At 44.3% G+C, this 27,524-nt stretch overlaps 1 protein-coding gene across 1 annotated transcript in view; it reads left to right on the top strand.

Annotated features, from left to right (window-relative positions):
* Window positions 1–27,524, top strand: part of LOC137382906 (probable E3 ubiquitin-protein ligase HECTD4) — a 361,123-nt gene that overhangs the window by 222,397 nt on the left and 111,202 nt on the right. The window contains exons 25-36 of the mRNA XM_068055483.1: window positions 3,368–3,610; window positions 4,644–4,836; window positions 5,755–5,859; window positions 7,258–7,346; window positions 13,749–13,924; window positions 14,628–14,763; window positions 17,311–17,452; window positions 18,639–18,805; window positions 19,997–20,143; window positions 24,290–24,474; window positions 25,510–25,663; window positions 26,752–27,032. Of these exons, the coding sequence (XP_067911584.1) occupies window positions 3,368–3,610; window positions 4,644–4,836; window positions 5,755–5,859; window positions 7,258–7,346; window positions 13,749–13,924; window positions 14,628–14,763; window positions 17,311–17,452; window positions 18,639–18,805; window positions 19,997–20,143; window positions 24,290–24,474; window positions 25,510–25,663; window positions 26,752–27,032 (2,018 nt within the window). The remainder of the gene's footprint in view (window positions 1–3,367; window positions 3,611–4,643; window positions 4,837–5,754; window positions 5,860–7,257; window positions 7,347–13,748; window positions 13,925–14,627; window positions 14,764–17,310; window positions 17,453–18,638; window positions 18,806–19,996; window positions 20,144–24,289; window positions 24,475–25,509; window positions 25,664–26,751; window positions 27,033–27,524) is intronic.

Here is a 27,524-nt window from a genome sequence, read left to right as displayed (position 1 = left end):
ATTGGGCCTAGGACACAACCCTGAGGAACACGTGCAGTGATGTCCTGGGACTGAGATGATTGACCTGCAACAACTACAACCATTTTCCTTTGTGCTAGGTATGACTCCAACCAGCAGAGAGTTTTTCCCCGATTCCCATTGACTCCAGTTTTGCGAGAGTTCCTTGATGCCATACTCAGTCAAATGCTGCCTTGATGTCGAGGGCAGTCACTCTTGCCTCATCTCGAGTTCAGCTGTTTTGTCCCTGTTTGGACCAAGGTTGTAATGAGGTCAGGAACTGAGATTTGTCGTTTTTGTGGATAGGATATACATGGAGAATTTTCCATATTGCCGGGTAGATGCCAGTGTTGTACCTGTACTGCAATAGCTTGGCTACTTACTAAATCTGGTTTGCAACTACTGCCTGAAATGTACAATCTGAGTGTTGTCGGTGTATTAGTTGGAGAGGTTTAAAGCTAGTGTTTGCAGTGTACGGGTTGATTTTGAATGGGTTTGTTGTTCATCTGGGCATGTTGCCTCTGATTTTGTGCCTAAGGTCACATTTCAGTCAAACGAAGTATGAGACGGTGGTTATTGTCATTTATGTCTGGTATCAGAAAAAGTATCAGATGACTGCACATTATAATCATTCCATACCAAGCACTGATGCTGCTCAGCCTGATGAACTCCGGACCCCATGAAGTCTCATGGCATCAGGTCAAACATGGGCAATGTAACCTCCTACTGATTACCACCTACTGCCGTCCCTTAGCTGATGACTCAGTACTCCTCCATGTTGAACACCACTTGGAGGAAGCACTGAGGGTGGTAAGGGCACAAAATGTACTCTGGGTGGGAGACTTCAATGTCCATCACCAAGAATGGCTCGGTAGCACCACTACTGACCGAGCTGGCCGAGTCCTAAGGGACATAGCTGCTAGACTGGGTCTGCGGAAGGTGGTGGGGGAACCAAAACGAGGGAAAAACAGACTTGACCTCATCCTCACCAATCTGCCTGCCGCAGATGCTTCTGTCCATGACTGTATTGGTAGGAGTGACCACCACACAGTCCTTGTGGAGATGCAGTCCCGCCTTCACTTTGAGGATACCGTCCATCGTGTTGTGTGGCATTATCACCGTGCTAAATGGGATAGATTTCGAACAGATCTAGCAATACAAAACTGGGCATCCATGAGGCGCTGTGGGCCATCAGCAGCAGCTGAATTGTACTCCACCACAATCTGTAACCTCATGGCCCGGCATATTCCCCACTCTAGCATTACCATCAAGCCAGGAGACCAACCCTGGTTCAATGAAGAGTGCAGGAGGGCATGTCAGGAGCAGCACCAGGCATACCTCAAAATGAGGTGTCAACCTGGTGAAGCTACAACACAGGATTACTTGCATGCCAAACTGCGTAAACAGCATACAATAGACAGAGCTAAGCGATCCCATAACCAACGGATCAGATCTAAGCTCTGCAGTCGTGCCACACCCAGCCGTGAATGGTGGTGGACAATTAAGCAACTAACTGGAGGAGGTGGCTCCACAAACAGCCCCATCCTCAATGATGGGGGAGCCCAGCACATCAATGCGACAGATAAGGCTGAAGCATTTGCAACAATCTTCAGCCAGAAGTGCCGGGTTGATGATCCATCTCGGCCTCCTCCTAAAGTCCCCAGCATCACAGATGCCAGACTTCAGCCAATTCGATTCACTCCGCGAGATATTAAGAAACGACTGAAGGCACTGGATACTGCAAAAGCTATGGACCCTGACAATATTTCGTCAATAGTCCTGAAGACCTGTGCTCCAGAACTTGCCGCGCCCCTCGCCAAGCTGTTCCAGTACAGTTACAACACTGGCATCTACTCTGCAATATGGAAAATTGCCCAGGTATGTCCTGTACACAAAAAGCAGGACAAGTCCAACCCGGCCAATTACCACCCCATCAGCCTACTCTCAATCATTAGTAAAGTGATGGAAGGTGCCATCAAGCAGCACTTGCTTAGCAATAACCTGCTCAGTGACGCTCATTTGGGTTCTGCCAGGGCCACTCAGCTCCTGACCTCATTACAGCCTTGGTTCAAATATGGACAAAAGAGCTGAACTCAAGAGGTGAGGTGAGAGTGACTGCCCTTGACATCAAGGCAACATTTGACTGAATATGGCATCAAGGAGCCCTAGCAAGACTGAGGTCAATGGGAATCGGGGGAAAACACTCCGCTGGCTGGAATCATATCTAGCTCAAAGGAAGATGGTTGTGATTGTTGGAGGTCAATCATCTGAGCTCCAGGACATCACTGCAGGAGTTCCTCAGGGTAGTGTCCTAGGCCCAACCATCTTCGGCTGCTTCATCAATGACCTTCCTTCAATCATAAGGTCAGAAGTGGGGATGTTCGCTGATGATTGCACAATGTTCAGCACCATTCGTGACTCCTCAGATACTGAAGCAGTCCGTGTAGAAATGCAGCAAGACCTGGACAATATCCAGGCTTGGGCTGATAAATGGCAAGTAACATTCGCGCCACACAAGTGCCAGGCAATGACCATCTCCAACAAGAGAGAATCTAACCATCTCCCCCTGACATTCAGCGGCATTACCATTGCTGAATCCCCCACTATCAACATGCTAGGGGCTACCATTGACCAGAAACTGAACTGGAATATCCATATAAATACTGTGGCTACAAGAGCAGGTCAGAGGCTAGGAATCCTGAGGCGAGTAACTCACTTCCTGCCTCCCCAAAGCCTGTCCACCATCTACAAGGCACAAGTCAGGAGTGTGATGGAATACTCTCCACTTGCCTGGATGGGTGCAGCTCCAACAACACTCTAAGCTCGAAACCATCCAGGATAAAGCAGCCCGCTTGATTGGCACCCCATCTACAAACATTCACTCCCTCCACCACTGATGCACAGTGGCAGCAGTGTGTACCATCTACAAGATGCACTGCAGCAACGCACCAAGGCTCCTTAGAAAGCACCTTCCAAAACCGCGACCTCTACCAACTAGAAGGACAAAGGCAGAAAATACATGGGAACACCACCACCTGCAACTTCCCTTCCATGTCACACCATCCTGACTTGGAACTATATCGCCGTTCCTTCACTGTCGCTGGGTCAAAATGCTGGAACTCCCTTCCTAACAGCACTGTGGGTATACCTACCCTAAATGAGCTGCAGCAGTTCAAGAAGGCAGCTCACCACCACCTTCTCCAGGGCAATTATGGATGGGCAATAAATGCTGGCCTGGCCAGTGACGCCCACATTCCATGAATGAATTTTTTAAAAACTGCAAATTCTCTGACCAAGTCAAAAATAAAGTTGTGCAATTTCTGTACTAGAATTAAATATAACACAGATCTTTCAAATCTCTTGCTGACAGATGCCAGTGGCAGGTTGAAGCTAATGGTGCCTTATCTCCCGCTTTGACACCGAGCCCCTCTCCTCTTCCGCTGACTATCGAAGAAGACAGAGAGTTCACATATCCTTGTGATGCACTTGCACCTCCTCCTCCGGTCACTGGGCACTACTTTGATTTGCCAAGGATTCGTCTGCCTCCTGGAATAATGGGAAAACTCAGGGAAATATCGGGCAGAGCACGACCTCAGTTCAGACCAAGTATTAAGTGAGTGTGATCCCTTAAATATCTGTTTCTACCTTGTATGGCACAATTGTTAGGGCATCAAAGCCCCTTTATGAAAGTTTATAGCATTGTAAACAGTTGAAACAGTTGAGTCTGAATAATTGAATACTTCAGCCAACTATTAGTTCTATAATGTTCTCTAACGTTTGCTTCTTCCTCTTTCTCTGGAGGGGCTGACTCTTGTGTTATGACTCCCATGGGTGCCAGCTGTCCCCGGTTCAAGTGGCCATTCTTCATGTCCAAGGCTAAATAATGAGTGGTAGCAAACTATTTAGTGGTTAAGGGCACATCTCAACTGAGCCTGATTTTGTTCTCTTCTGACATCCACATACTCATGCACTTTCCAGTCGTGGTTGAGGAATAATGATCAGGGAAACAGATTTTTTTTTGCCCCACCTTTCCCCAGCCCAGGGCCACTGAGACCACCTGTCACAACCACATTACTATCCTAGAATAGGTCTGTTAACAAAGACTGGTGATCAAATCTGGAACTTTTGCGGTCTTGATGGCTCAGTTTAACGTTATGCAGGACGCTTGCCATTGTGAGATGTTCATTTCTACAGAAGTAACAGCAAAAATATATTATTACAATGGTAACAATGTATTGATAAAGCATTAATTACAATTCTTACTCCACCCTTCCATTACACCTTGTTCCAGGGCTGAAACACATGCCAGGAGCTGTTAGGTTGCACATGTCATTATGATAAACAACTTGGTGCACATGTTTGTGTTGCATGGCTGGGTATGATGCATTTGTCAAATATGATGATGACCATTATAGAGGAAAAAAAGGCACGTTGAAGATCACAATCCAGTGGGCTACCAACAAGATGTGCTCTCTCTGTGAGAAGAGCAATGCTCGATACAGAGTTGATTTTTGCACTGTGGAGCTGGGTTATTTATGGAATGTTCAGAAGTTGAATTGTAAGACTTGAAATTATTCTGGTGATAGTTTTTAAAGTGAAGATTGGCCATTCATTCCCTAATGACGCTTTTTACCTTTCGGTTGTAGGGAAGTGATTCAACCTGATGTGATGGAAGAAATGGTGGTGTCATGTGTGATTAAACATTTGAACCTGATTGATGCGCTGCAGTCTCTAATTAATTTCCAGTACCGAGAGGAGCACCTGGAAGAGTATGACTTACTGTGTAAAATAATGGGGGAAACTTTCAAAAAACTTAATGCTATGGAGAGGCAACTTCAGGTAAAGTTCGGGGCAGAAGGGAACCTTGATATACCTGTTTTAAATGGAGTGGGGAAGAATGCAGACATGGCTGCTTTTGGGAAGGGGGAATGTGAGGGAGAATCTAGAAGTAAAAACAAGAAATGCTGGAACCACTCAGGTCTGACAGCTGCCAGACCTGCTGAGTGGTTCCAGCATTTCTTGTTTTTATTTCAGATTTCCAGCATCTGCAGTATTTTGCTTTTATTTTTGAGAATCTAGAAGTGTTGGATTTGATGGTTGGGAATCTTCATGGGTTCCCTCAAGCCATCCTAAACTGATGAGTTATAACAAAAACATGGGAAAACAAGAATATGTTGTCTATATGATGCAGGACTAGCAGTTAATGTGTTATGATTCAATGCAACTTTTCTTCTGTGTTTTTTTTTTACAGTTTTCAATAATAGAACTGCATTTAACATCTGGTAATTGTTTTTACGCACTTAAAGGATCATCATTATCCTGAAATCTGAGATTTGACTCTGAAATATTTGTCTTTTTTGTCAATGTTGCAATTAAAAATGGTGTGTTTTTTAAAATTCATTTTCACTCTGCAAAAAAAAGTTCTGCCATCATTCCCTAACTGAGAGTGATTAGGTGGCCACCTCTCGGACCTCTGTTACCAGCTATTAGGAGGCATCTGAGCATGTACTAAATTCACTTATCTCTTTAATTGCCTGTTTTTAGCACAACTTCCACTGTGAAGGAAGTTCTGAGTCTCTTCTCAGTGCTTCTCTTTGATAACCTGTGACTAGTTCTAGTTGAATAGCCAGCAATTTTATTCCAACAGATTGTACAAACCTCTCAATCCTGTTGTTACACATCTAGGTGTTTGTTCATATCAGCATGTTCTTTAGAATGATCCTACATTTGCTTTACTGATGTTTTGTTATCTCGTAGAGTGTAGCAGAACTTGAGCATAAATGGCAGAATGAAATGGAAGATGGCCAGCAAGGAAAACTGGAAAATAATGTGCCGTTTTTCCATGACTATCACTTCAATGAGGTTAGCATTTAAATGTAAAACTGTTTAAAGTAACTTTCACCGATAACATGGAACCTAAACCACTGACTTCACATGGACCCTAAACCACTGACTTCACATGGACCCTGGAGTCTTGGTTTGAAGTGTAGGATCTGAATTCAACACCATGTTAATCCACGTATGCGTGAAAATTAGTTGAGTATATGATCAGTTCAGAGTATCATCTTTTGTTAGTTGTGCTTTTCATCTCAAGCAAGTGGCTGGTAAAAGACACTAAAAACAGAAAATACTGGAAGTACTTAGGACAAGCAATATTTGCGGAGAGAGGAAGAGTTAATGTTTTAGGTCGATGACTTGATGTTCTGATGAAAGGTCATCAACCTGAATCGTTAACTAATTTCTCTCCATCGGTACTGCCTGACCTGCTGAGTATTTCCAACATTTTCTGTTTTCATTTCAGATTTCCGGCATCTGCAGTATTTTCCTTTTTGTAGAGGTGAAGGGCATCTTGTGCTCCAGTGTGCTGTGCCTCTGTGCTGCCTGAGTGATTGTTGGCTTGACAGAATTCTGCCACTTGCCTAATATCCCACAATATGTGCAAGCCAAAAATTCCAGGCACGGGAAGAAGAGCTTCTCTTTGCAAGAGCCCATTGCAAAATAAGTTTCTCAACTTGCCCAGGATGCTGAAGGATCGAAATGATTTGTAACTCAGCAGTTGTATATGATCAGATTCACACCTTTACATAAAGTGCATGTGATTAAACACAACTTTATGCATTATTGGAAGATGAGGTAATTGTGCATTGAGTTCTTGATTTGGTTTGGTAAGTTGTTGCAAGGCTTGAATCTTTGAACCTTATTGAATATCTGGTTTTATGTTTATGCCAACAAAAAGAATAATAGATTTGCATTTTTATAGCATCTGATCATGTGCTGTTCCTATGTTGCCCTGAGAGATTGTCTGTCTGCTTAATTACTTTTTCAAGCATCACTGTTGCTTTGTTAAGAATGTGGCAGCCCATTTTTTTTTCTCCCAGGAACAGCAAGGGAGTTAAGTGGCCAGCTAAACTGTTTTTGGTACTGTTGGTTGAGGACAGAATGTTGGCCAGAACATCAGAAGAGCTTCTTGCTCTTTGAATAGTACTCTGGGATCTGTGTCCACCTCATCATCTCTGTTTAACATCTCATCTGAAAGTCAACAGCCCTGACAAAAACATCACTCCCTCAGTGTTGGCCTGAAGTATCAGCCTCAATTCTGTAATCCAGTTCTGGAATGAGGTGAAACTGAAACTTCTATAATAGGTATTCTTGATTCTGAACTCATGGAAGTGATTGACTGTCTGATGTGTTAAAAGATAATCATATTGGTTAAAAGCTAAAAAGCTGATTCCAGAATAAAATTGTAATATTTTTCTCCAGAGTAAAATCAAGGAGTTAGAGCTGCTTTGCTCCCTGAAGGAGATGCCATTTGACTCCAATGACTTGGAAAACATGGTCCTTTTATTGAGGTATGATGACATTAAGCTGTTGTCCTGATAATTGTTCGGCTTAGTGGATAGAAGTACTGCCTGATGTATTAAGCTCTATAAACCAGTGGTCTGAGATTTGATTCCTAGTCCATGCTGTGTTAGCGGATCTTGGGAGGAGAAGAGGTAGAAGTTGCCCAATTGTCTTCATTGCTCCTGGGCACAGATGGGAGAAAGTCGGGCAGTTTCTGCTCCAGATTGATTTCTAATGTCTCCTGCTAAAAAGTGCATGCTTGTGAATGGCAGGTGAGCAGAGGATTAGACTGGGGTGTTGTAATATCATTCACAGTTGAATGGCCTGGCAAAAGTTGCTGTATGGACTTGCGTGAACACTGGCCACATGGGCATGGTACTGAATGGCTGCTTAAAGCCTTGGAACATATACTGACAAGCATGGGCACCTTCAGAAGATGAGAGGAGATAATTAGGAAGAAAATGTCCTCTTGCACTGGATTTAGTACAGGATATCAGTAGTTTCTGCAGCTTATGGTGTACGTAGCCTTCCCAGTTAGATTTGTGTTGGTTCAGCTTTCATCTGGCCACAACTTTACAAAGTAGTCACAAAAGAGTGACTAAAGTTAAAAGATATTTGTAGAAATAGAGGTAATTCTGCTGTAAAAAGATGGAAGAAGTGTGCCCTAGTGTATACGCTGCATTGTGTATGCATGTCACCCTGAAGATTTGCAAATTGACCTATTCTCAGAAAAGCTGATAAGTCAAAAGTAGCCCTGAATCAACTGTTTGATGTTTATCCACTGTGCAGTTGAACCTGTTATAATCCCCATGGAGATCAACAAACCAAAGGAACTGAATTTACCAATGATTCCAATTTTTAAAAAAAAGATGGACAAGATTTCATTTTTAGAACTTTAACAATCAAACCAAAATCAACATAAATTAAACCTGAGTTAACAGACGAATCGCGTATATTGCAAATACAACAAAGATCCATCTCACAGATTTACTGGGCAGTCCACTCGGCATATGTGGCACCAATTGCAGCCACAAAGTTCTTCAAATCTCTGAACTTCCTCGGTTAGATCTCCAGCTCCTGCCTTCCAAGATGTAGCCACCGATTCTCATACGATAACAGTTCCTCTTCAACAAGCCAAAAGGCTTGCAGGTTGATGGGTAAATTGGCCATTATAAATTGCCCCTAGTATAGGTAGGTGGAAGGGGAATATAGGGACAAGTGAGGATGTGGTAGGAATATGGTATTAGTGTAGGATTAGTATAAATGGGTGGTTAATGGTCGGCACAGACTCGGTGGGCCGAAGGGCCTGTTTCAGTGCTGTATCTCTAAATCAAAAAAATCAAATCAAATTCCCCTTCAATCCAAACTCCACATGTATGGTCTTCACCCAAAACGACGCACGTCTCCAGGACCTCCTCACCTCAGCTCATGACAGTCTGGATGGCATGGATCCACCAGCATTATCTTTATCCGAGCTTTCCAGTGACAGCCCTATGTACTCACTGTATGGCCAGGTCTGGTTAATCAGTTACTTTAAGTAACAGAAACAACTGTTGGGTCCAGTCTTCCTTTTCTTCAGCCTACTGGTACTCCACTCCTTCGTGATCTGAGCTTGAATGGTGCTCTGTCCCTTTTATCAAGTTCCAACCAGTTTCAGTTTCTCCAGAACCCCAAAGTTTTTGTTTCTGTCTCCCTTTTAGTTTGGGTCTGTCTCAGGAAAAAAACAAGCGTTGAAACCAGGGTTTGTGCACCTAACAGAATATTCGACAAGTCATCTATTCAGACAACAGCTGGCACATGCTCGCCCACTGGTCCAGCAGCCTGTGGGCCTTCAACACAAACCATAAATGCCAAAAGGGTTACAAGTTTGATCCCTGGTCTGCATCAGTTAATTTTATTTAGGGTATTGGCAGGCTTATTCCAATAAGTGGCCTCTTGCCGATTTAAGGGGGGGAAAAATCGACCAGTGTACCCTTTTCTAATTGTAATGCACCAACCTCTTCTGGAAACTTGAGTTTTTGGACATCTGGTGAGGACAGGAACAGCTCAGTAGTAATACCATTTGCAGTAGATTTAACTTGCCAACATTGATCGCCTTGGCTCAAATTTGAAGGAACCCTTTATCAACCAAGACTCAATACTTTCAAATACTGGGGTGGTGGGGGGAGGAATTGGAAAGAAAAACTAAAAATAGTCTTAAATATAGGTCTATAACTTATGAACATAAGTTGCAAGTGACTATTTTAGTGTGAATTAACAAATCTACAGAACAATTTTAAGAAGCCAATCCTGGAAATTCAAACCAATTTAGACACATTATAAACAATTGGAATCTAGCCAATGTTGTAGATTTAAAGGTCTTCATCTCATAAGTTCCCTCTGTTCTCATCTCAGACCTTTTGTTGGGGAGCTGGGAGCAGGGTAAAGTTGATACCTGGAAGTGTAAAACTTGTGTACATAAAGTGCTTACTGGGCAGTATTCTGGCTCAGATCTCATTGAAATAGGAATTGTATAAGGCCTCATCAGTCCTGGAGTTCATCACTTATAAATGGCTTACTGGTGGCAATGCCATTTTATAGTGTGACTCAACAGAGAACAGGCTATTTGGCATGTGACTCCACTGATTTTCAATATGAAATATGTGCAAGTGGACCTTGGGTTTAAATGTGGAATACAAATATGAAATGCAGACAATTGGCATGGGTGAAGGTGGGAGGATGTAGGTTTGTGCCTGCAACCTTATTTCCATGCCCCCCCCACCCCCCCCCACCAAGTCATGAATCTCTGCTCAAGTGACTACTGAAAATACTAAGTTAAACTTGAAGCGAAAAGCGAGTTGGCGTTAGATTCAACTGAGCTGTTGTCGTAATTCATTCGCGTGACTGATTTTCCTGGGTGGGGAAGGTTCAATACTGGGTGCCACTGAAAAAACCCTACTGCTGCTCTGTACAGCTTGTAACAAGAACAAATGGCCTGTTCTGACGCTGGAGGCAGTTTGTTTGCCTGATGTCATTCACTACATGGCCTACATGTGACTGCAGACCCACAGCAATGTGGTTGACTATTAAATGCCCTCTGAAATGGCCTAGCAAGCCACTCAGTGATATGAAGTCAATAAGGAATGAACCTGGATGGACCACCCAGCATTGACCTAGGCACCAGAAATGACAAAAGCAAACCTAGCCCTGTCAACCCTGCAAAGTCCTCCTTACTAACATCTGGGAGAGCTGTCCTACAGACTAGTCGAGCAACAGCCTGACATGGTCATACTCACGGAATCATACCTTACAGACAATGTCCCAGACACCACCATCACCATCCCCAGGTATGTCCTGTCACAACACACAACAGACCCAGCAGGGGTGGCAGCACAATGGTATACAGTCGGGAGGGAGTTGCCCTGGGAGTCCTCCACATCGACTCTGGACCCCATGAAGTGTCATGGCATCAGGTCAAACATGGGGAAGGAAACCTCCTGATTACCACCTGCCGCCCTCCCTCAGCTGACTACTCAGTACTCCTCCATGTTGAACATCACTTGGAGGAAGCATTGAGGGTGGCAAGGGCGCAGAATGTACTCTGGGTGGAGGACTTCAATGTCGATCACCAAGAGTGGCTCAGGAGCACCACGACTGACCGAGCTGGCCGAGCCCTAAAGGACATAGCTGCTAGACTGGGTCTGCGGCAGGTGGTGAGAGAAAAACCTACTTGACCTCGTCCTCACCAATCTGCCTCCCGCAGATGCATCTGTCCATGACCGTATTGGTAGGAGTGACCACTGCACAGTCCTTGTGGAGGTGAAGTCCCACCTTCACATTCAGGATACCCACCATTGTGTTGTGTGGCACTACTGCCGTGCTAAATGGGATATATTTTGAACAGATCTAGCAATGCAAAACTGGGCATCTATGCGCTGTGGGCCATCAGCAGCAGAATTGTACTCCACCACAATCTGTAACCTTATGGCCCGGCATATCCCCCACTCCACCATTGCCATCGAGCCGGGAGACCAACCCTGGTTCAATGAAGAGTGCAGAAGGGCATGCCAGGAGCAGCACCAGGCATACCTCAAAATGAGGTATCAACCTAATGAAACTACAACCCAGGACTACTTGCATGCCAAATTTCGTAAGCAGTATGCAATAGACAGAGCTAAGCAATCCCACAACCAACGGGCCAGATCTAAGCTCTGCATCAGGTTGTGAATGGTGGTGGACAATTAAACAACTAACTGGAGGAGGTGGCTCCACAAATAGCCCCGTCCTCAATGTTGGGGGAGCCCAGCATATCGGTGCGAAAGATAAGGCTGAAGCATTTGCAGCAATCTTCAGCCAGAAGTGCCGAGTTGATGATCCATCTCGGCCTCCGCCTGAAGTCCCCAGCATCACAGATGTCAGTCTTCAGCCAATTTGATTCACTCCGCATGATATCAAGAAATAATGCCTGAAGGCACTGGATACTGCAAAGGCTATGGACGCTGACAACATTCCGGGAATGTAGTACTGAAGACCTGTGCTCCAGAACTTGCCGCGCCCCTAGCCAAGCTGTTCCAGTACAGCAACAACACTGGCATCTACCCAACAATGTGGAAAATTGGCCAGGTATGTCCTGTATATAAAAAGCAGGACAAGTCCAACCCGGTCAATTACTGCATCATCAGTCTACCCTCAATCATCAGTGAAGTGATAGAAGGTGTCGTCAACAGTGCCATCAAGCAGCACTTGTTTCGCAATAACCTGCTTAGTGACGCTGGGTTTAGGTTCCGCCAGGGCCACTCAGCTCCTGACCTCATCACAGCCTTGGTTCAAACGTGGAAAAAAACATGGGGGCGGCGCAGTGGTTAGCACCGCAGCCTCACAGCTCCAGCGACCCGGGTTCAATTCTGGGTACTGCCTGTGTGGAGTTTGCAAGTTCTCCCTGTGACCGCGTGGGTTTCTGCCGGGTGCTCCGGTTTCCTCCCACATCCAAAGACTTGCAGGTTGATAGGTAAATTGCCATTGTAAATTGCCCCTAGTATAGGTAGGTGGTAGGGAATATGGGATTAATGTAGGATTAGTATAAATGGGTGGTTGATGGTTGGCACAGACTCGGTGGGCCGAAGGGCCTGTTTCAGTGCTGTATCTCTAAAAAGAAAAGAAATAAATAAAAGAGCTGAACTCGAGGTGAGAATGACTAACCTTGATAATCAAGGTAGCATTTGACTGAGTTTGACATCAAGGAGCCCTAGCAAAACTGGAGTCAATAGGAATCGGGGGGAAAACTCTCTGCTGGTTGGTTTCATACGTGGTGCAAAGGAAGATGGTTGTGGTTGTTGATGGTCAATCATCTGAGCTCCAGGACATCACTGTAGGAGTTCCTCAGAATAGTGTCCGAGGCCCAACCATCTTCAGCTGCTTCATCAATGACCTTCCTTCAATCATAAGGTCAGAAGTGGGGATGTTCACTGATAGCGCAATATTCAGCACCATTCACGACGACTCAGTCCTTGTAGAAATGAAGCAAGGCCTGGACAATATCCAGGCTTGGGCTGATAAGTGGCAAGTAACATTCATGCCACACAAGTGCCAGGTAATGACCATCTCCAACAAGAGAGAGAATCTAACCGTCTCCCCTTGACATTCAATGGCATTACCATCGCTGAATTCCCTCACTATCAACATCCTGGGGGGTTACCATTGACCAGAAACTGAACTGGAGTAGCCATATAAATACATTGGCTACAAGAGCAGGCCAGAGGCTAGGATTCCTGCGGCTAGTAACTGACCACCTGACTCCCCAAAGCCTGTCCACCATCTACAAGGCACAATTCAGGAGTGTGATGGAATACTTTCCACTTGCCTGGATGGGTGCAGCTCCAACAACACTCAAAAAGCTCAACATCATCCAGGGCAAAGCAGTCCCCTTGATTGGCACCCATCCACAAACATTCACTCCCTCCGCCACCGATGCACAGTGACAGTAGTGTGTACCGTCTATAAGATGCACTGCAGCAACGCACCGAGACTCCTTAGACAGCACCTTCCAAACCTGCAACCTCTACCAATTAGAAGGACAAGAGCAGCAGATGCATGGGAGCACCATCACCTGCAAGTTCCCTTCCAAGCCACATACCATCCTGACTTGGAACTATATCGCCGTTCCTTCAAAATCCTGGAACTCCCTTCCTAACAGCACTGTGGGTGTACCTACTCCACATGGACTGCAGCGGTTCAAGAAGGCATATCACCACCACCTTCTCGAGGGCAATTAGGGATGGGCAATAAATGCTGGCCAGCGACGCCCACATCCCATGAATGAATAAAAAAAAACCTTGTGTTTTGATATCCATGGCACTAAATTTCAAGTAGAATACATTTATTTGTGCTGTTTATTTTTACCCATTTTTTAATGCAAATTTTCTTTTCTACAGAGAGAAGTTTGGTCAGGAGGTGAACTCTTTGGTGCCGAAATCTTCACATTCTTTAGCAAAGACGAAAGCTTTGGTGAAAAGCCTGATGAACCGGGCTGAGCTATTGTTGCATGTTACCATAGCAGCACAGTCTGGTTTAACCAGGAGTATTTCAGGAACCCCAGCTGACACACCAGGTACTGATGTTGACTTGAGAGGGTGGACATGAAAAGGGCCATTGCTATTCTAGTTGGTCTGTTTCTGCATCACATATTTTTTTTTTGTATTCACTTTCAAACTCAAATCGTATACTAAACAATTGTCATCAATGTAATGTTGGTACTGGCAGTTTGCATGTTTCTATTCGGGGGTTGAAAATGTGGATGTATTAATCTGAGTTTGTCATAGCTGTGTAAGCACTTGAATTTAACAGTTCAGATAACTTTGGGTGTCTGGTTTCTTAGTGAAAAAACAAGTTTGCTGTTTGAGTAAAATAACATTTAATGACCTATATTTTTAACAATCTTCAACTTCTTACACTTGACTATAAAGTGGGAAAAAACTGCTTTGTGTTAGGTGCATAGTATTGGCTGATAAGTGTGGTGTATTTCAACTAGATGTTTAAAAAAAGGAATTTTCAATTTGAATAACTTCCAGAGTGCTGTTAGAAACTACTTTTGTCTACTGTTTGGAATTTGACAGTCTATTAGGAAGGGAGAAATGGTGGCAGGGGTCAGGCACAGGAAGCTTAAAAGAGTAAAAATATGGGTTAGGTAGTTCAATGCATGATAACTTGTTCCAGTTAAGTAACTAGTACAAAAACCACAAATTGCTCGAATTATTTGCATAAATACTCAGTGTACATTTGTCTTTCTGATATATGCCTGCTTAATTTACCAGCATGTAAATCATCATCCGAAACTAAGGTGATTTCTCACACTGTTCGCCAACCTGTCTTCCTGCGCAGTATGTCAGCACCCTCTGACCTGGAAATGATTGCAAACGAGGATATAGAATTCACACGAGCCAACCAGAGGTAAAGAATTAAGTAAATTTGGGTAATTCGAGTAAGTCCTGCTCATCACCAAGTATAGTTCTGATTATTGAGTATGCATTACAGTACAATCACAGTAGATTAAGTATGCATGCTGTGTGTATGTATCTGTTTTATTCATGGGATGTGGGCGTTGCGGGCGAGGCCTGTACGTATTGCCCATCCCTAATGCCCTTGAGCAGGTCGTGATGAGCTGTAGTCCATGTGGTTCAGGTACACCCTAGGCTGTTGGGAAGGGAGTTGACCCAGCAACAGTGAAGGAACAGCAATATATTGGATGGTGTGTGACTTGGAGGGGAACTTGTAACTGGTGGTGTTTCCCTTGTTTTTCTAGGTGGTAAGAGGTCACAGGTTTGGGAGGTGCTGTCGAAGGAACCTTAGCAGGTTGCTTCAGTGCATCATGTAGATGGGTACACGCTGTTGGCTTAGCTCTAATTTGCTGCCTGCAGACTTGAATTGTAATCTAATGTGCTTCAAATCTCTGGCCCAAGTACCACTACTTCTGTTTATTTTTCTGCAATTTTGAAGCTACACTTATACTGATCAGTTGCTAGCTATTATCCTGTTCTCCAGTCACATGCCTTGCCAATTCTGCTATGTCAGTCACCAACGTCGGCTTTATTTTTACGGGTGACTCCTGACAACGCAGAGTATGCGCAGAGCGATCACAGGCATCATCAGTGCAAGCACATATTTGCCAGTATGAATACGCGCACACGCCTGCTGATGTCCCCATGCAATGACGTCCTCCCCTCTCAACAGCCGCAATCGCCACCTCCATTCTCCCTAGCAGTACCCCGCTATCTCCGCCATTCCCGCTTCAATCGTCGCTTTCAATTTCTTGCTCCATCCTGCCTCGCTGCTTTCCCCCCCTCGGTTGCTTGCTGTCTGCCCTCGCAGCTTCCTGCCCTTGGCCGCTTGCTCCCAGCCTCGCCGCTTCCCCGCACAGCTCACCACTTTCCCCACATCCCTCGCCGCTTCCCCCGTCGGCCACTCACTCCCCGCCTCACTGCGTCCTGCCTCAGCCATTCGCTCCTGGCCTCACCACACCACCCGAAGAAGTGGTGGGGGTGGCGGCAGCGGTGGTGCGGGGAATGAGTTGCCGAAACGGCAAGGTGGCGAGCGAGCGGCCAAGTGGTGATGGGGTGATGTAGGAGCAAGTGGTCAAGATGGGGGAAGCGGCGATGCCCAGCGCGAGTGGCTAGGGGGGTGGGGGGGAGCAGGGAGCAAGCGGCTGAAGCAGCAAAGCGGGGAGCAAGCAGCCGTGAGGAGGGAAGCAGCAAGAGCGAGTGGTTGAGGGAAGGCGGCAGGGAGCGAGTGGCGAGCAGGATGGAGCGGCGAAGAGAAGCGCGATGGCAGGAGGGTGCGGAGTACTGTTGGGGTGGGATGGAGGCAGTGATCGCAGCGATGGGTTTAATTTCTTTTTTGTGACAAATTGAGCAGTGCCATTTTTATTACTGGCAGCTGCCCGAGACGTCACAAACAGTGACATTTCAGTGGATGAGGCTGCTTTTGAACATGTGCCAGTACTGCGCCGTCTAGTGGTTGCGTTGTCAGCAAACGCAGCCTTATTTTTAACACAACAGTTCACAAGCTCAGTCCAAATGATAAAGTTGGATCAGCCAAAGAAGGTTTGTAATAAAACTTCCACATTTTAGCTGAGATATCAAGGGCATGGAACCTTAAAGGAGAAAGAATGTCTCCAGGCGAAAGTGCTTTTTGTTCAGTTTTCCCCTTGTTTATGTAAGAAAAACATTTCTTCAAGATTTTTACACTCACTACCGACTGGATAGGTCAGCACTATATTCTTATAGGGTTGCAATGCTCCCAGACATGCCTGAAAGTGAATTGAGCCACTCTGAGATGCATGTGAAATCATTTGAGCAGTTTTTTTTATTCATTGTGGCCGTCGCTGGCAAACCTGGTGTTTCTTGCTCTTGAGTAGGTGGTAGTGAGCCACCTTCTTGAACCGTTGAAGTCTGTGCAGTGTAGATACACCCTACGTTGCAGTTACTTAGTGAGTTCCGGGACACATGCAGCAACTGTGAAGGAACAGCAATACATTTCCATGTCAGGATGGTGTGCGACTTGGAGGGGAACTTGAAGGTGGTTGTGTTCCTGTGAGACTGCTGCCTTTGTTCTTCTAGGCGTTAGAGGTCACTTGTTTTGAAGGTGCTGGAGGGAAAGAGGGTCAAGCTGGGGTAGGATAGGATTTTAAAAAAAATAAAATGGAAGAATATAGAAAAAAATAGTGGGAGACTACTTGGAACAAAAAGCGCTGTTTCGACTCCCTCTCAAAATTTTTCATTCCTATTAGATGCTTTTGATTGGAGAGGAGAGGTTTTATCTTTCAAAATGCTAGATTTGCTCAAGAGGACATGTTGAACAGGTACACATGTTCAGTGACGTAAATGTTTAAGTCTAGAAATTACTATCGGGGTATATTTAGCCTGTTAAGTATTATACATTAATAGCCCAGGGTAATTTCTATGTTGTAGATGTGTGAGGATTTTTGTCTCTTGTTTGCAGGAGACGCCATGGTAATAGTCATCGGAGCAGTTCCTTCACTCTGCTTCAGTCCCTGACTATTGAGGATAGCCGTGACAAGCCAACATATAGTGTACTGCTAGGACAGCTCTTTGCTTTCATTGGAACCAATCCTGACCAGGCTGTAAGTGCTAAATTTATCTTTGTAATTATACTTTATTTCCAAGATTATTGGAAAATTCTGAGATGAACTGAATTAGGTGAGGAACAAGTACATAATTATATGTTCAGATGTAATGCATTGACTTACTAAAAAATATAATTTGATATGCGAAGCTGTTGTAGGATCAACTTTTGGAAATTATGGTGCAGTATTAGGCTAAAACATGATTTCATGGAAGTTGCGTTCTTCTGTTTTTGTTCCTTGAATTGAACATTGTTAACTCCAATTATGCCACCAGCTCCTGTACATCTGTAATCATACATATTGGGCTGAATTTTATTGGTGCACTGCAAATCGCGGTAGTGTGCTTTGAAGTCGGCGGCCTTCAGGCGTGGATGCGTCATCGCTGAGCCCCCATGTGGGGCTCATATAAATAGTGGGTGGGGCGGTTGCCACCAATGACGTAGGGGAGCGGCCATTCCGTCTCCAGCAACAGTGTCTGGCCTCACCAAGCAGGCGCCGGTGCCATTTTTAAAGGGCTTCAAGCCCTGCAGTTTAATTAACATTTTTAAAGGTCCTGTTGGATGAACAGTGTACATAAAATTTTATTTAAACTTAGAATCCCCTTTCACATCCCCTCCACCGAGATCACCATAAATAAAAATGGCCTATCCCCCCCCCCCCCAAAAACCACTTTTTAATATGCCGACTTTTCACCCCCCCCCCCCCCCACCCCACCCCACCTTCAGTACCTTCGACCCTCTTTCCATTGATTTTAATATGTAAATGAAGGCAGACCACACCGAGGCCTTGCTGCTGCCGGTAAAATGCGGCGGGCCCTTCTCTGTGTCGGGGGTCGTGGCAGGCCTGTCCCGGAAGAAGTTTCCAGGCTCCCCTGCCACGACGCCGGAGCCTCATTAAACTCAGCCCATTATCTCACTGCCTTAAATGTGCCTAAACACTCTTATCTTTGACCTTGAGGACTTAGCTATCCAGCATTTATGATCAATTTTTGATTAAATTATGTTGCGCATTTTATTACCATCTTTCTATTGATCTTTCAGTGCAGCCATTTGCCAATGTCAGTAATTCATTACTGATGTAAAGTTGCAAACTTTCTTCATGACCCCATGAAATGAGGATGGAGAGGCTGTTGTTGAGAGTTACGTAAACAGCAATCGAAAGTTATGACCTTGTTTTGTTTTAGGTGTCGAGCAGCAGTTTCCTTTTAGCTGCCCAGACCCGGTGGCGACGTGGTAACACGAGGAAACAGGCTCTGGTACACATGCGTGAGCTGTTAACAGCAGCAGTCCGAGTTGGTGGTGTTACTCATTTAGTGGGACCTGTAACCACAGTCCTTCAAGGTGGACCAAGGTGAGATGCTGTCTGGTTGGTGGAAAAAAAATGCTTGTTCTTTACAAAGAAACTTAGTGAGAAAGTAAACTTTTGGAACATGGCAGCACGATGACTTTGTTTTCTCTTCTCATGTTATGAACCCTGAGTACTGTGCATCTATCTCTTGTTAAAAAGCTTGTTTTATACTCAAGTTGAGGGATGTTACTTTGGGTGAATGGAAACTGTCCCTCTGTTCTATTCCAGTAATGTGCCTCAGCCCCAATCTCCAGAGCTAGTCCCAACACAATTTTTTTTCTTATCAATCATCCTTGGGCCTGTCAAAGTGTGCTGTTGAATTAGGGCTATAGGACCTGGATTGGGACTGCTTCCCCTATTGTCATCTTTATGTATTATTGTTAATTGTCTGCACGTTTCCTCCTCCCTCACTCGATTTTCTTTGCTTTATGCGTAACCAGCCACTATGCCTCCTCCAACTTTAGGTGCAGGGAGAACTTTCCAAATGGCTGTCAATATTGCTGCTCCATAATTGTCCAGAGCGGGACATAGTTCCAACAAAGTGAGTTGGCTCTGTTTACTCACCAGCCCAATCCGATGCAATGAATTTCATTTGATGCTCCTTCTTGGTCAAGAGCTACCATACCTTACTACAATGAGGTTATTGAATGTGATGCTGGGCAGCCCTGAGACACCAACCTATTACCTGTAGGGTTGCAGTCAAACAATATTTTAAAAAAGTTTTAAGCAAAATTTTCTAAGGAGAGAAGGTATCATTCTTCTTGCCCAATTTCATATTAAAATGTTTAAATTCTTTTTTGCTTTTCTTATGCAATTTATTTTTGTTCCATTTTATCCCATTAATCGCACATTTCCCTCCTTGGTTACCTATCTGGCAAAAAACATTTTTGAATGATTACTGGTGTGTAATCCAGCAATGTGGCACCTGATAAATTTTTTAAAAACACACTCATGAAGACCATGATTCAGGACACCAGCAAGGTTGATGAATAAGAGAGCAGATAAGTGAAGTTTTCAAAACAAATACTTGGGTTTACAGAACTGTTTGGTACAAGTTTGTGAACATATAAGTTTAAAAGATGTTAGTTTTTTAATGAGTAGAATTTAATTCAGATGCTGGTATTGGAAGGAAGCTATTTTACATCGGTCACATAATGATTTCCCATTGGTAAGTATGTGTTTCTGTTCTCTCAGAATTGAAGAGCTTACATGTGGCGGGATGGTGGAGCAGGTTCAGGAGGCATTTGGCGAGACCATGACGTCGGTTGTTTCACTTTGTGCCCGATACCCTATAGCGTGTGCCAATAGCATCGGCCTCCTTTGTACTATACCATACACCAGGTAGGGAATGGGTGCTTCTCATGGCATTTCATTGAACTGGGAAATGAATTATCTATCAGCCTAACCTTTGTTATACTCTGTATACTTAAATGATTTCCAAATAACATAGGCGACATCATATTAAACAGTTACTTATGTGGGTCTCACCAGCTAGGGTATATTTTTGTTTGGCAGCAAGATTGGTTTAGGTGTCTTTGTTCCCTCCACCCTCATCACCACCACCAAGTGCAAGGAACTCATGGACTTTACCATCTGTTCAGCTGTCTCTGCTGCTAATACCTGCAGTTGCCTTGAATCCACATTTTTCTCTAGTTTCTCATGTATTTTCCCTCATTCCTTTTCTGAATTTATCTCATCTATGACTCAAACCTCTTGTTCCCTGGAGAAGTTGGGAATGGAACTGAACACTCTGCAATCAGCGAACATCCCCACTTCTGACCTTATAATAGAGGTAAGGTCATTGATGAAGTTGTTAAATATGGTTGGACCTAGGAAACTCCCCTGAGGAACTCCTGCATTGATGTCATGGACTTTCAACAACCACAACCATCTTCCTTTGTGGTCGCTAGGACGCTGCAGCTGAGAGTTTTCTCCCTGATTCCCATTGACTTCAATTTCATTAGGGCTCCTTGATACCACACTCAGTAAAATGCTGCCTTGATGTCAGTGACAGTCACTCTCGCCTCACTTATGGAATTCTGCTCTTTTGTCTGGAATCACATATATGGAACTGGTCCTGGCAGAACCCAAACTAAGCATTGGTGAATGTGTTTTAGCGACTGGAGGGCTGTTTCCAATGGTATTCTGCAGAGCTCAGTACTGGATCCCCTGTTTTTTTTGGTATAAACGATTTGGACGTAAATGTAGGGGGCATGATCAAGAGGTTTGCAGACGACACAAAGATTGGCCGTTTGGTAGATAGCGAGGAGGATTGCTGTAGGCTGCAGGAAGATATTGAAGGTCTGGTCAGATGGGCAGAAAAACGGCAAATGGAATTCAACCTGGAGAAGTGTGAGGTGATGCATTTGGGGAGGTCAAACTATGCAAAGGAATACACGATTAATGGGAAAATACTGGTGTAGAGGAAGTGAGGGACCTTGGACTGAAGGTCCACAGATCCCTGAAGGTAGCAGGACAGATTGATAGGTGGTTAAGAAGGCATATGGAATCCTTTCCTTTGTTAGCCGAGGTATAGAATATAAAGAGTGGGGAGGTTATGCTGGAACTGTATAACTCATTGGTTAGGCCACAACTTGAGTAATGTGTGCAGTTCTGGTCACTTCATTACAGAAGATGTAATTGCACTAGAGAGGGTACAGAAGAGATTTACAAGGATGTTGCCAAGACTAGAAAAATGCAACTGTTAGGAAAGTTTAGATAGGCTAGGGTTGTTCTCCTTGGAACAGAGAAGGCTGAGGGGAGATCTGATTGCAATGTACAAAATTTTGAGAGGTCAGTGACGAGGGGGTATAGATTTAAAGTGATTGGTAGAAATATTAGAGGAGAGATGAGGAAAAACTTTTTCACCCAGAGAGGGGTGGGGATCTGGAACTCACTGCCTAAAAGGGTAGTTGACGCAGAAACCCTCAACTCGTTCAAAAGGAGTCTGGATATGCACCTCGTGCTGTAATCTGCAGGGCTATGGACAAAAAGCCTGAAGGTGGGATTAGAATAGGTGGATCTTTTTTCAGCTGGCACAGACACAGTGGGTCAAGTGGCCTCTTTCTGTGCCTTAAACTTTCAATGATTCTATGATAAGTGCTGCTTGATGGAAGGTGTCATTGACAGTGCTGTCACTTTGCTGAAGCTTGAGAGTAGACTTATTTGACTTTTTTGTGTACAGGACATATCTGGACAATTTTCTCCATTCTCGGATAGCTACCAGTATTGGAGCGGTACAGGGACAGCTTAATTAGGGGCACAGTTGTTTCTGCAGCACAAGTTTTCAGCACCACTGCTGTGATGTTGTCAGAGCCCATAGCCTTTGCTGTATCCCAAGAGTGTCCAGACTTTTTGGTGGTGGGGGGGTGGTGGCTGGTGAGCAGGTTTCGGAATAGGTAAGGGCAATAGAAATTTATCTTAATCAAAACAACAACAAAATTTGCATTTTTGTGAACAAACTTCAAATGAGAAAACTAATTTGTTAACTTTGCCTCTTTTGAACACTGAATTAGCGACATACCTGGCATTGTTTTTGCTTGCACAAGTAGTCAATGTCTGCGAACAACTTCAGTTCATCACAGTTCAAGATAGATAGTAGTACCTAATGATACTTGAAATTAAGAATATTGAAATTGATAGAGTGGAAAACTTCAATTGGGATACCATTATTGAGTGTGATATCTATGCTTACTTTTCTAATACTGATTTTCTCTCATACATATGAAGGTGTGATATTGTTGTTCAGTGTGATAAGGACACTGTTAGGAATGGTAACACTGATTTTCGTGCTTTCTCCTGCGCGCGCTCCCGTCCGCCACCGCCCGCCCCCCCCCCCCGCGCGCTCTCGCCCGCGCGCTCTCGCCCGCGCCCCCCCGCGCGCTCTCGCCCGCGCCCCCCCCGCGCGCTCTCGCCCGCGCCCCCCCCGCGCGCTCTCGCCCGCGCCCCCCCCGCGCGCTCTCGCCCGCGCCCCCCCCCGCGCGCCCCCCCCCCGCGCGCTCTCGCCCGCGCCCCCCCCCGCGCGCTCTCGCCCGCGCCCCCCCCCGCGCGCTCTCGCCCTAAATTAATCTGACCTACAATTCAATGCATCATCACAATTTAAATGGTTTCATATATCCATCTATATGATCAGTTATTGTCATTAGCGGACTGCTTTTTTCTAGAACTTACCAGCTGGTGGAGTTCATTGCACAGCAGAATGTAACTGTATCGCTTGATTGTGCTGTGGAACATCTGAAATGTAATTAGTGCTGTTCATGTATTTGCCATTTTTAATTTTGTGATCGGTAATGCTTTTTTTAAATCTGTTGAATATACATTCAGCTTTTGCATGGACTTACAGCAACAACAATAACTTGCATGTACATGGCACCATTAATGTAAAACGTCCCAAGGCCCTTCCAAGAGCGCTATCAAACAAAAATTTGACACTGAGCCACGTAGAGGTATTAGCACAGATGACCAAAAGCTTTGGCAAAGGTAGGTTTTAAGGGGCATCTTAAAGGAGGAGAGAGGTTAGGTAGGAAATTCTGGAACATAGAGCCTAAGCAGCTAAAAGCACAACCAACATTGTTCAGGTATTGGAAATTGGGGATGTGTTAGAGGCTAGAATTGGAGGAGTGGAGAGATCATAGAGGGTTGTAGGCCTGGAGGAGGTTGTAGAGAGAGGGTGGAGTAGGGAAAGGCCATGCACTGTTTTGAGCACAAAGATGAGAAATTTAAGGCGTTGCTGGACTGGGAGCCAATGTAGGTCATCGAGCACCATAGAACCATAGAAAAATTATGGCACAGAAGGAGGCCATTCAGCCCATTGTGTCCTTGGTGGCTGAGCTTATACCAGTGCACACTGTGCATGCTTCCTTGAGGCGCATGGTACTGACACTCGTGCAGCTGAAGTCTACCAGGTTACATAACCTGAATAGTTATCAATTATGCACCTTTAATAAAGAACTTTGAATCCAAATGGTTTTAAAACAACTGTTTAAATTACCAGAGTGTGCTGGGTTTGTTGGTCTCAGCTGGGCTGGCAGTAGGGGAGCTACAATTGATCTCTGCTAGGGTCAGAGGAAATCAACTAAAGTTCCCATCCCTGATCTCTATCTAGTTATTCCTGTTGGAAAGAAAACGTGCACGATATGAGAGCAGAGGTTGCCTGTATGCCCCTCAATATGAAGTAGTATGTTAACAGTCACTGGTTAGGTTGACCTGTGAATAGCCACAATGGAAGGGATTGGAAGCCATGCAACCGTATACCATCATGAAGGGAGATTATTGGAAAAATTTAATTTAAGAGGTGTAGTTATTGGTTTGAGGGCTAGGTAATTGAACCTTGTACAACCAGGAAAACAGTTGAGGAACCCCAAAAAGATTTGTTTGGCAATGTAAGCTGCTGTTAATCACAATGTTCGAGGAATTTTATTCTTTCTTGCAGCTTCTTATCTGATGTTTCTTTTGCATATCTAGAAAGCTTTTTTCCTGTGTGTTTAGGAGTGAGGAGAAATGCCTGGTGCGTAGTGGCTTGGTGCAGCTCATGGACAGACTCTGCAGCCTGACGAGTCAGCGAGAAAGTAGCTCCAGTGAGAAACAGACAAGGAAACAGAAGGTAGCTACCATGGCTTGGGCTGCCTTCCAGGTACTGGCTAATCGCTGTGTAGAGTGGGAGAAAGAAGAAGGTGAGAGTTATTCATAAATGGAGCTTTGTCTCCCTGCTCCCACCCTATATGCATTACAATCTTCGAGCTATTAAAACCCAAGTTTAGTGTTATTTATTAGTTCCTGATTGACCTTGTCTTCTCTTGGACTCTATATGGCCTTGGTTTGTGTCCTGCACAATGGACCGTGACTCAAAACAAAACGTTAAAGATTCCTGGTAATTTTGTGAAAGGATTATGTGTGATTCAATGAGAAGTGCACTTTAGTAATACAAGACGGTCATTGATCTGTTTTTGATGGCCCTGCTAATAGTTTTACCTCATTATTCCCTTCCTTCAACTTCATAGTTTTGCTGGCCATGTCCTTGTAGTGGAGGCCAATTTGCTTGTTGCCTCTGGTCACTTTTGCATGTTTGAAGTATAGGGCTGCTTGTAACTTCAATCTATTTCCTACTGTTGGAGGATCAATTTCCCAGGTTCCATGTTGGGTAACTGGAAAGAGAGTGCCTTGAGAATTGTTCCTGTTCTGTGGAATGAAGAGCTGACACTGATGCACGTGACTGGTACAAGTGCTTCACCCACAGTTTGATTGGGGAGCAACTTTGGGTTCTTCCATAGAGCAGTTAAAATATACTTTGACCAAGTGGACATCCATATGAAGCAGCCTGTCCCACTGTCTGACTAGGTCAACCAGTCATGTGAAAGCAGGCAGGGCTATAGTTATATACACAAGAATACACAAGTAAATCTATACCTGCCTGCCAAATAAAGTATAAGCCAAGCTTTGGTAAAGTCAGTTTATTCCTGGCTTTCAGGTTTATTTTTTACTACAGCCATCCCTCAGATACCTGAGTCTACAGATTTTTCTTAAAATGGGATACCTTCAGTTCAAGATCAAAACTTTAGTCTTTGTGAGCCTTCAATTTGTTTTGGGATGTTGGGCTGTGCTACAATTGCATCATGTTGCATTTGGGAGTTTGTACAAGAGGCTGAATTATACTTATTGCTGCTGGTGTCTTCAGTGTATATTTCATTTCTTTCCCCGCCCCCAACCAGGTGTATCAACAAATGCAGTCCATTCTGGGTTAGCTCGTCAAGTGTCAAGCCTGTTGACCAATCATCTTGCTCGTGCTACTGAGTGCTGTGGGAATCAAGCAGCAGGGAATGACGCACTGCAGGACGTACTCAGCCTCCTAAATGACCTATCCAGGTAGGGAGCAGAGCACACATTTAGGTAACAGTTGATTGGTGATGCAATCAGAAGGGTGTATGTACAGTTTGAAACTTTTGTGAATCCCAGGCACATAACAATTTACAACTATCTGCTGCTTTTGTGTAATGTATGTGTGCAGTATAGTTTTACAAGGTTCCTATATTTTACTGAAATGTATGAGTAGGGCACACTGAAAATGCCTGCTTTGTTGCCATTGAACTGAACTACATTAATGTAATCAGAACAGCCCTTTGTTATGTGTTGTCTATATCCTGTTAAGTAAGTGAACGGAGAATGTGGGATGCTTTTATTTCACTTCATTTTTTTTTTTTAGCAGTTTGGTTATTGTGCACAGTGATCTGCCACAATCAGAGTGCATGTTCACTGGGCTACTATTGGCCCCCGATTTTAACTCTCTATAAGTGAAAGGATTTTGAGTGAGTTAAAAACCGTCCTCTTGTGTTTGTTTCATTGAATAGCACAGCACAGTTGTGCAGCATTTCAACTGAAAAGATACACATTGTTTTAGTGTAAGTTACAGGTGACTGGTATATTTATTAGATAATTTCAGCGTTTCTGCTTTTATTTAGTGTTGAAGAGCACTCTTTCATGTTTTCTATGTTATTCTGGGTACTGCCTGTGTGGAGTTTGCAAGTTCTCCCTGTGTCTGCATGGGTTTCCTCCGGGTGCGCCAGTTTCCTCCCACATGCCAAAGACTTGCTGGTTGATAGGTTAATTGGCTATTAGAAATTGCCCCTAGTATAGGTAGGTGGTAGGGAAATATAGGGACAGGTGGGGATGTGGTAGGAATATGGGATTAGTGTAGGATTAGTATAATATGGGTGGTTGATGGTCGGCACAGACTCGGTGGGCCGAAGAGCCTGTTTCAGTGCTGTATCTCTAAACTAAACTAAACTAAAATTTGGCACAGTAGATAACCTCAATTCTGTCATATCAAGTGGCTGATATACCAGCCTGATTTTTCAAGCTGACTATTATGCATATATGACATTTGGAAACCAGTGAAGCAAATTTTATCAATCATTTTGTCAATCATTTAATCGTTTTATCTCTGATCTCATCAGAAGTCAGATTGGTAAAGCAATCCTCAGCCAGCCTGCCTGTGTGTCCAAGCTCCTTTCATTGTTGTTAGACCAGCGACCATCCCCCAAGCTGGTACTCATTATCCTTCAGCTGTGCCGTGCTGCCTTGCCTCTCATGAGTGTGGAAGATTGTGGGAATGTGGAACTGCCTCCATGGAGCTATTCTGTACCTTCCCTGGACAACGAACAGGATGACCCTGGTGATCCAGCTTCAAATATTGCATCACTTCTGTTAGCTAAGCTTGCTGATTATGTTGTACCAGGTAAGTTGCTGGATAATGAGTAGTAATGTACAACTAAATTGGGAAGGTAACTTTTGCCACTTCATATTACTAATCTGCCTTCTATATCTTAAACCATTTAAAACCTATCGACTTGGTCTTACCCTGGAATTGGCCAGTTGTCTTCTCTTTCACTCCTAATCAGTTCAACCCTTGGTCTGTCACCCTTAGACAGGCAGTTATTTGCATAACTATAAAACATAGTGCCATCCCTTTATGGGAAGAAATTATTCTGAGAACCACTGGTTTCTGATGTATTCTTGGTTTGCAGGTGATGTGGAACATTGTGTGTATATTTTTATGTTGAAAGTACTGTTTCCAGACAGCCACAACCTTCTGGCTCTGGAATAACACTGGCAAGGTCAGGTGCTGAGGTCCAGGAGATTTCTGCACTGTCAGCTCAGAGAGAGAGAGGTTGTGGAACATAGAGCTGAAGAAAAATGGCTGTAGAGCTGGTGTGGTATTATCATTGCT

The sequence above is a fragment of the Heterodontus francisci genome, chromosome 23, assembly GCF_036365525.1.
Source record: "Heterodontus francisci isolate sHetFra1 chromosome 23, sHetFra1.hap1, whole genome shotgun sequence".
In the NCBI taxonomy this organism is placed as follows: Eukaryota; Metazoa; Chordata; class Chondrichthyes; order Heterodontiformes; family Heterodontidae; genus Heterodontus; species Heterodontus francisci.
The sequence above is the reverse complement of the archived record's forward strand: the minus strand, read 5'-3'. Positions and strand labels throughout refer to the sequence as shown.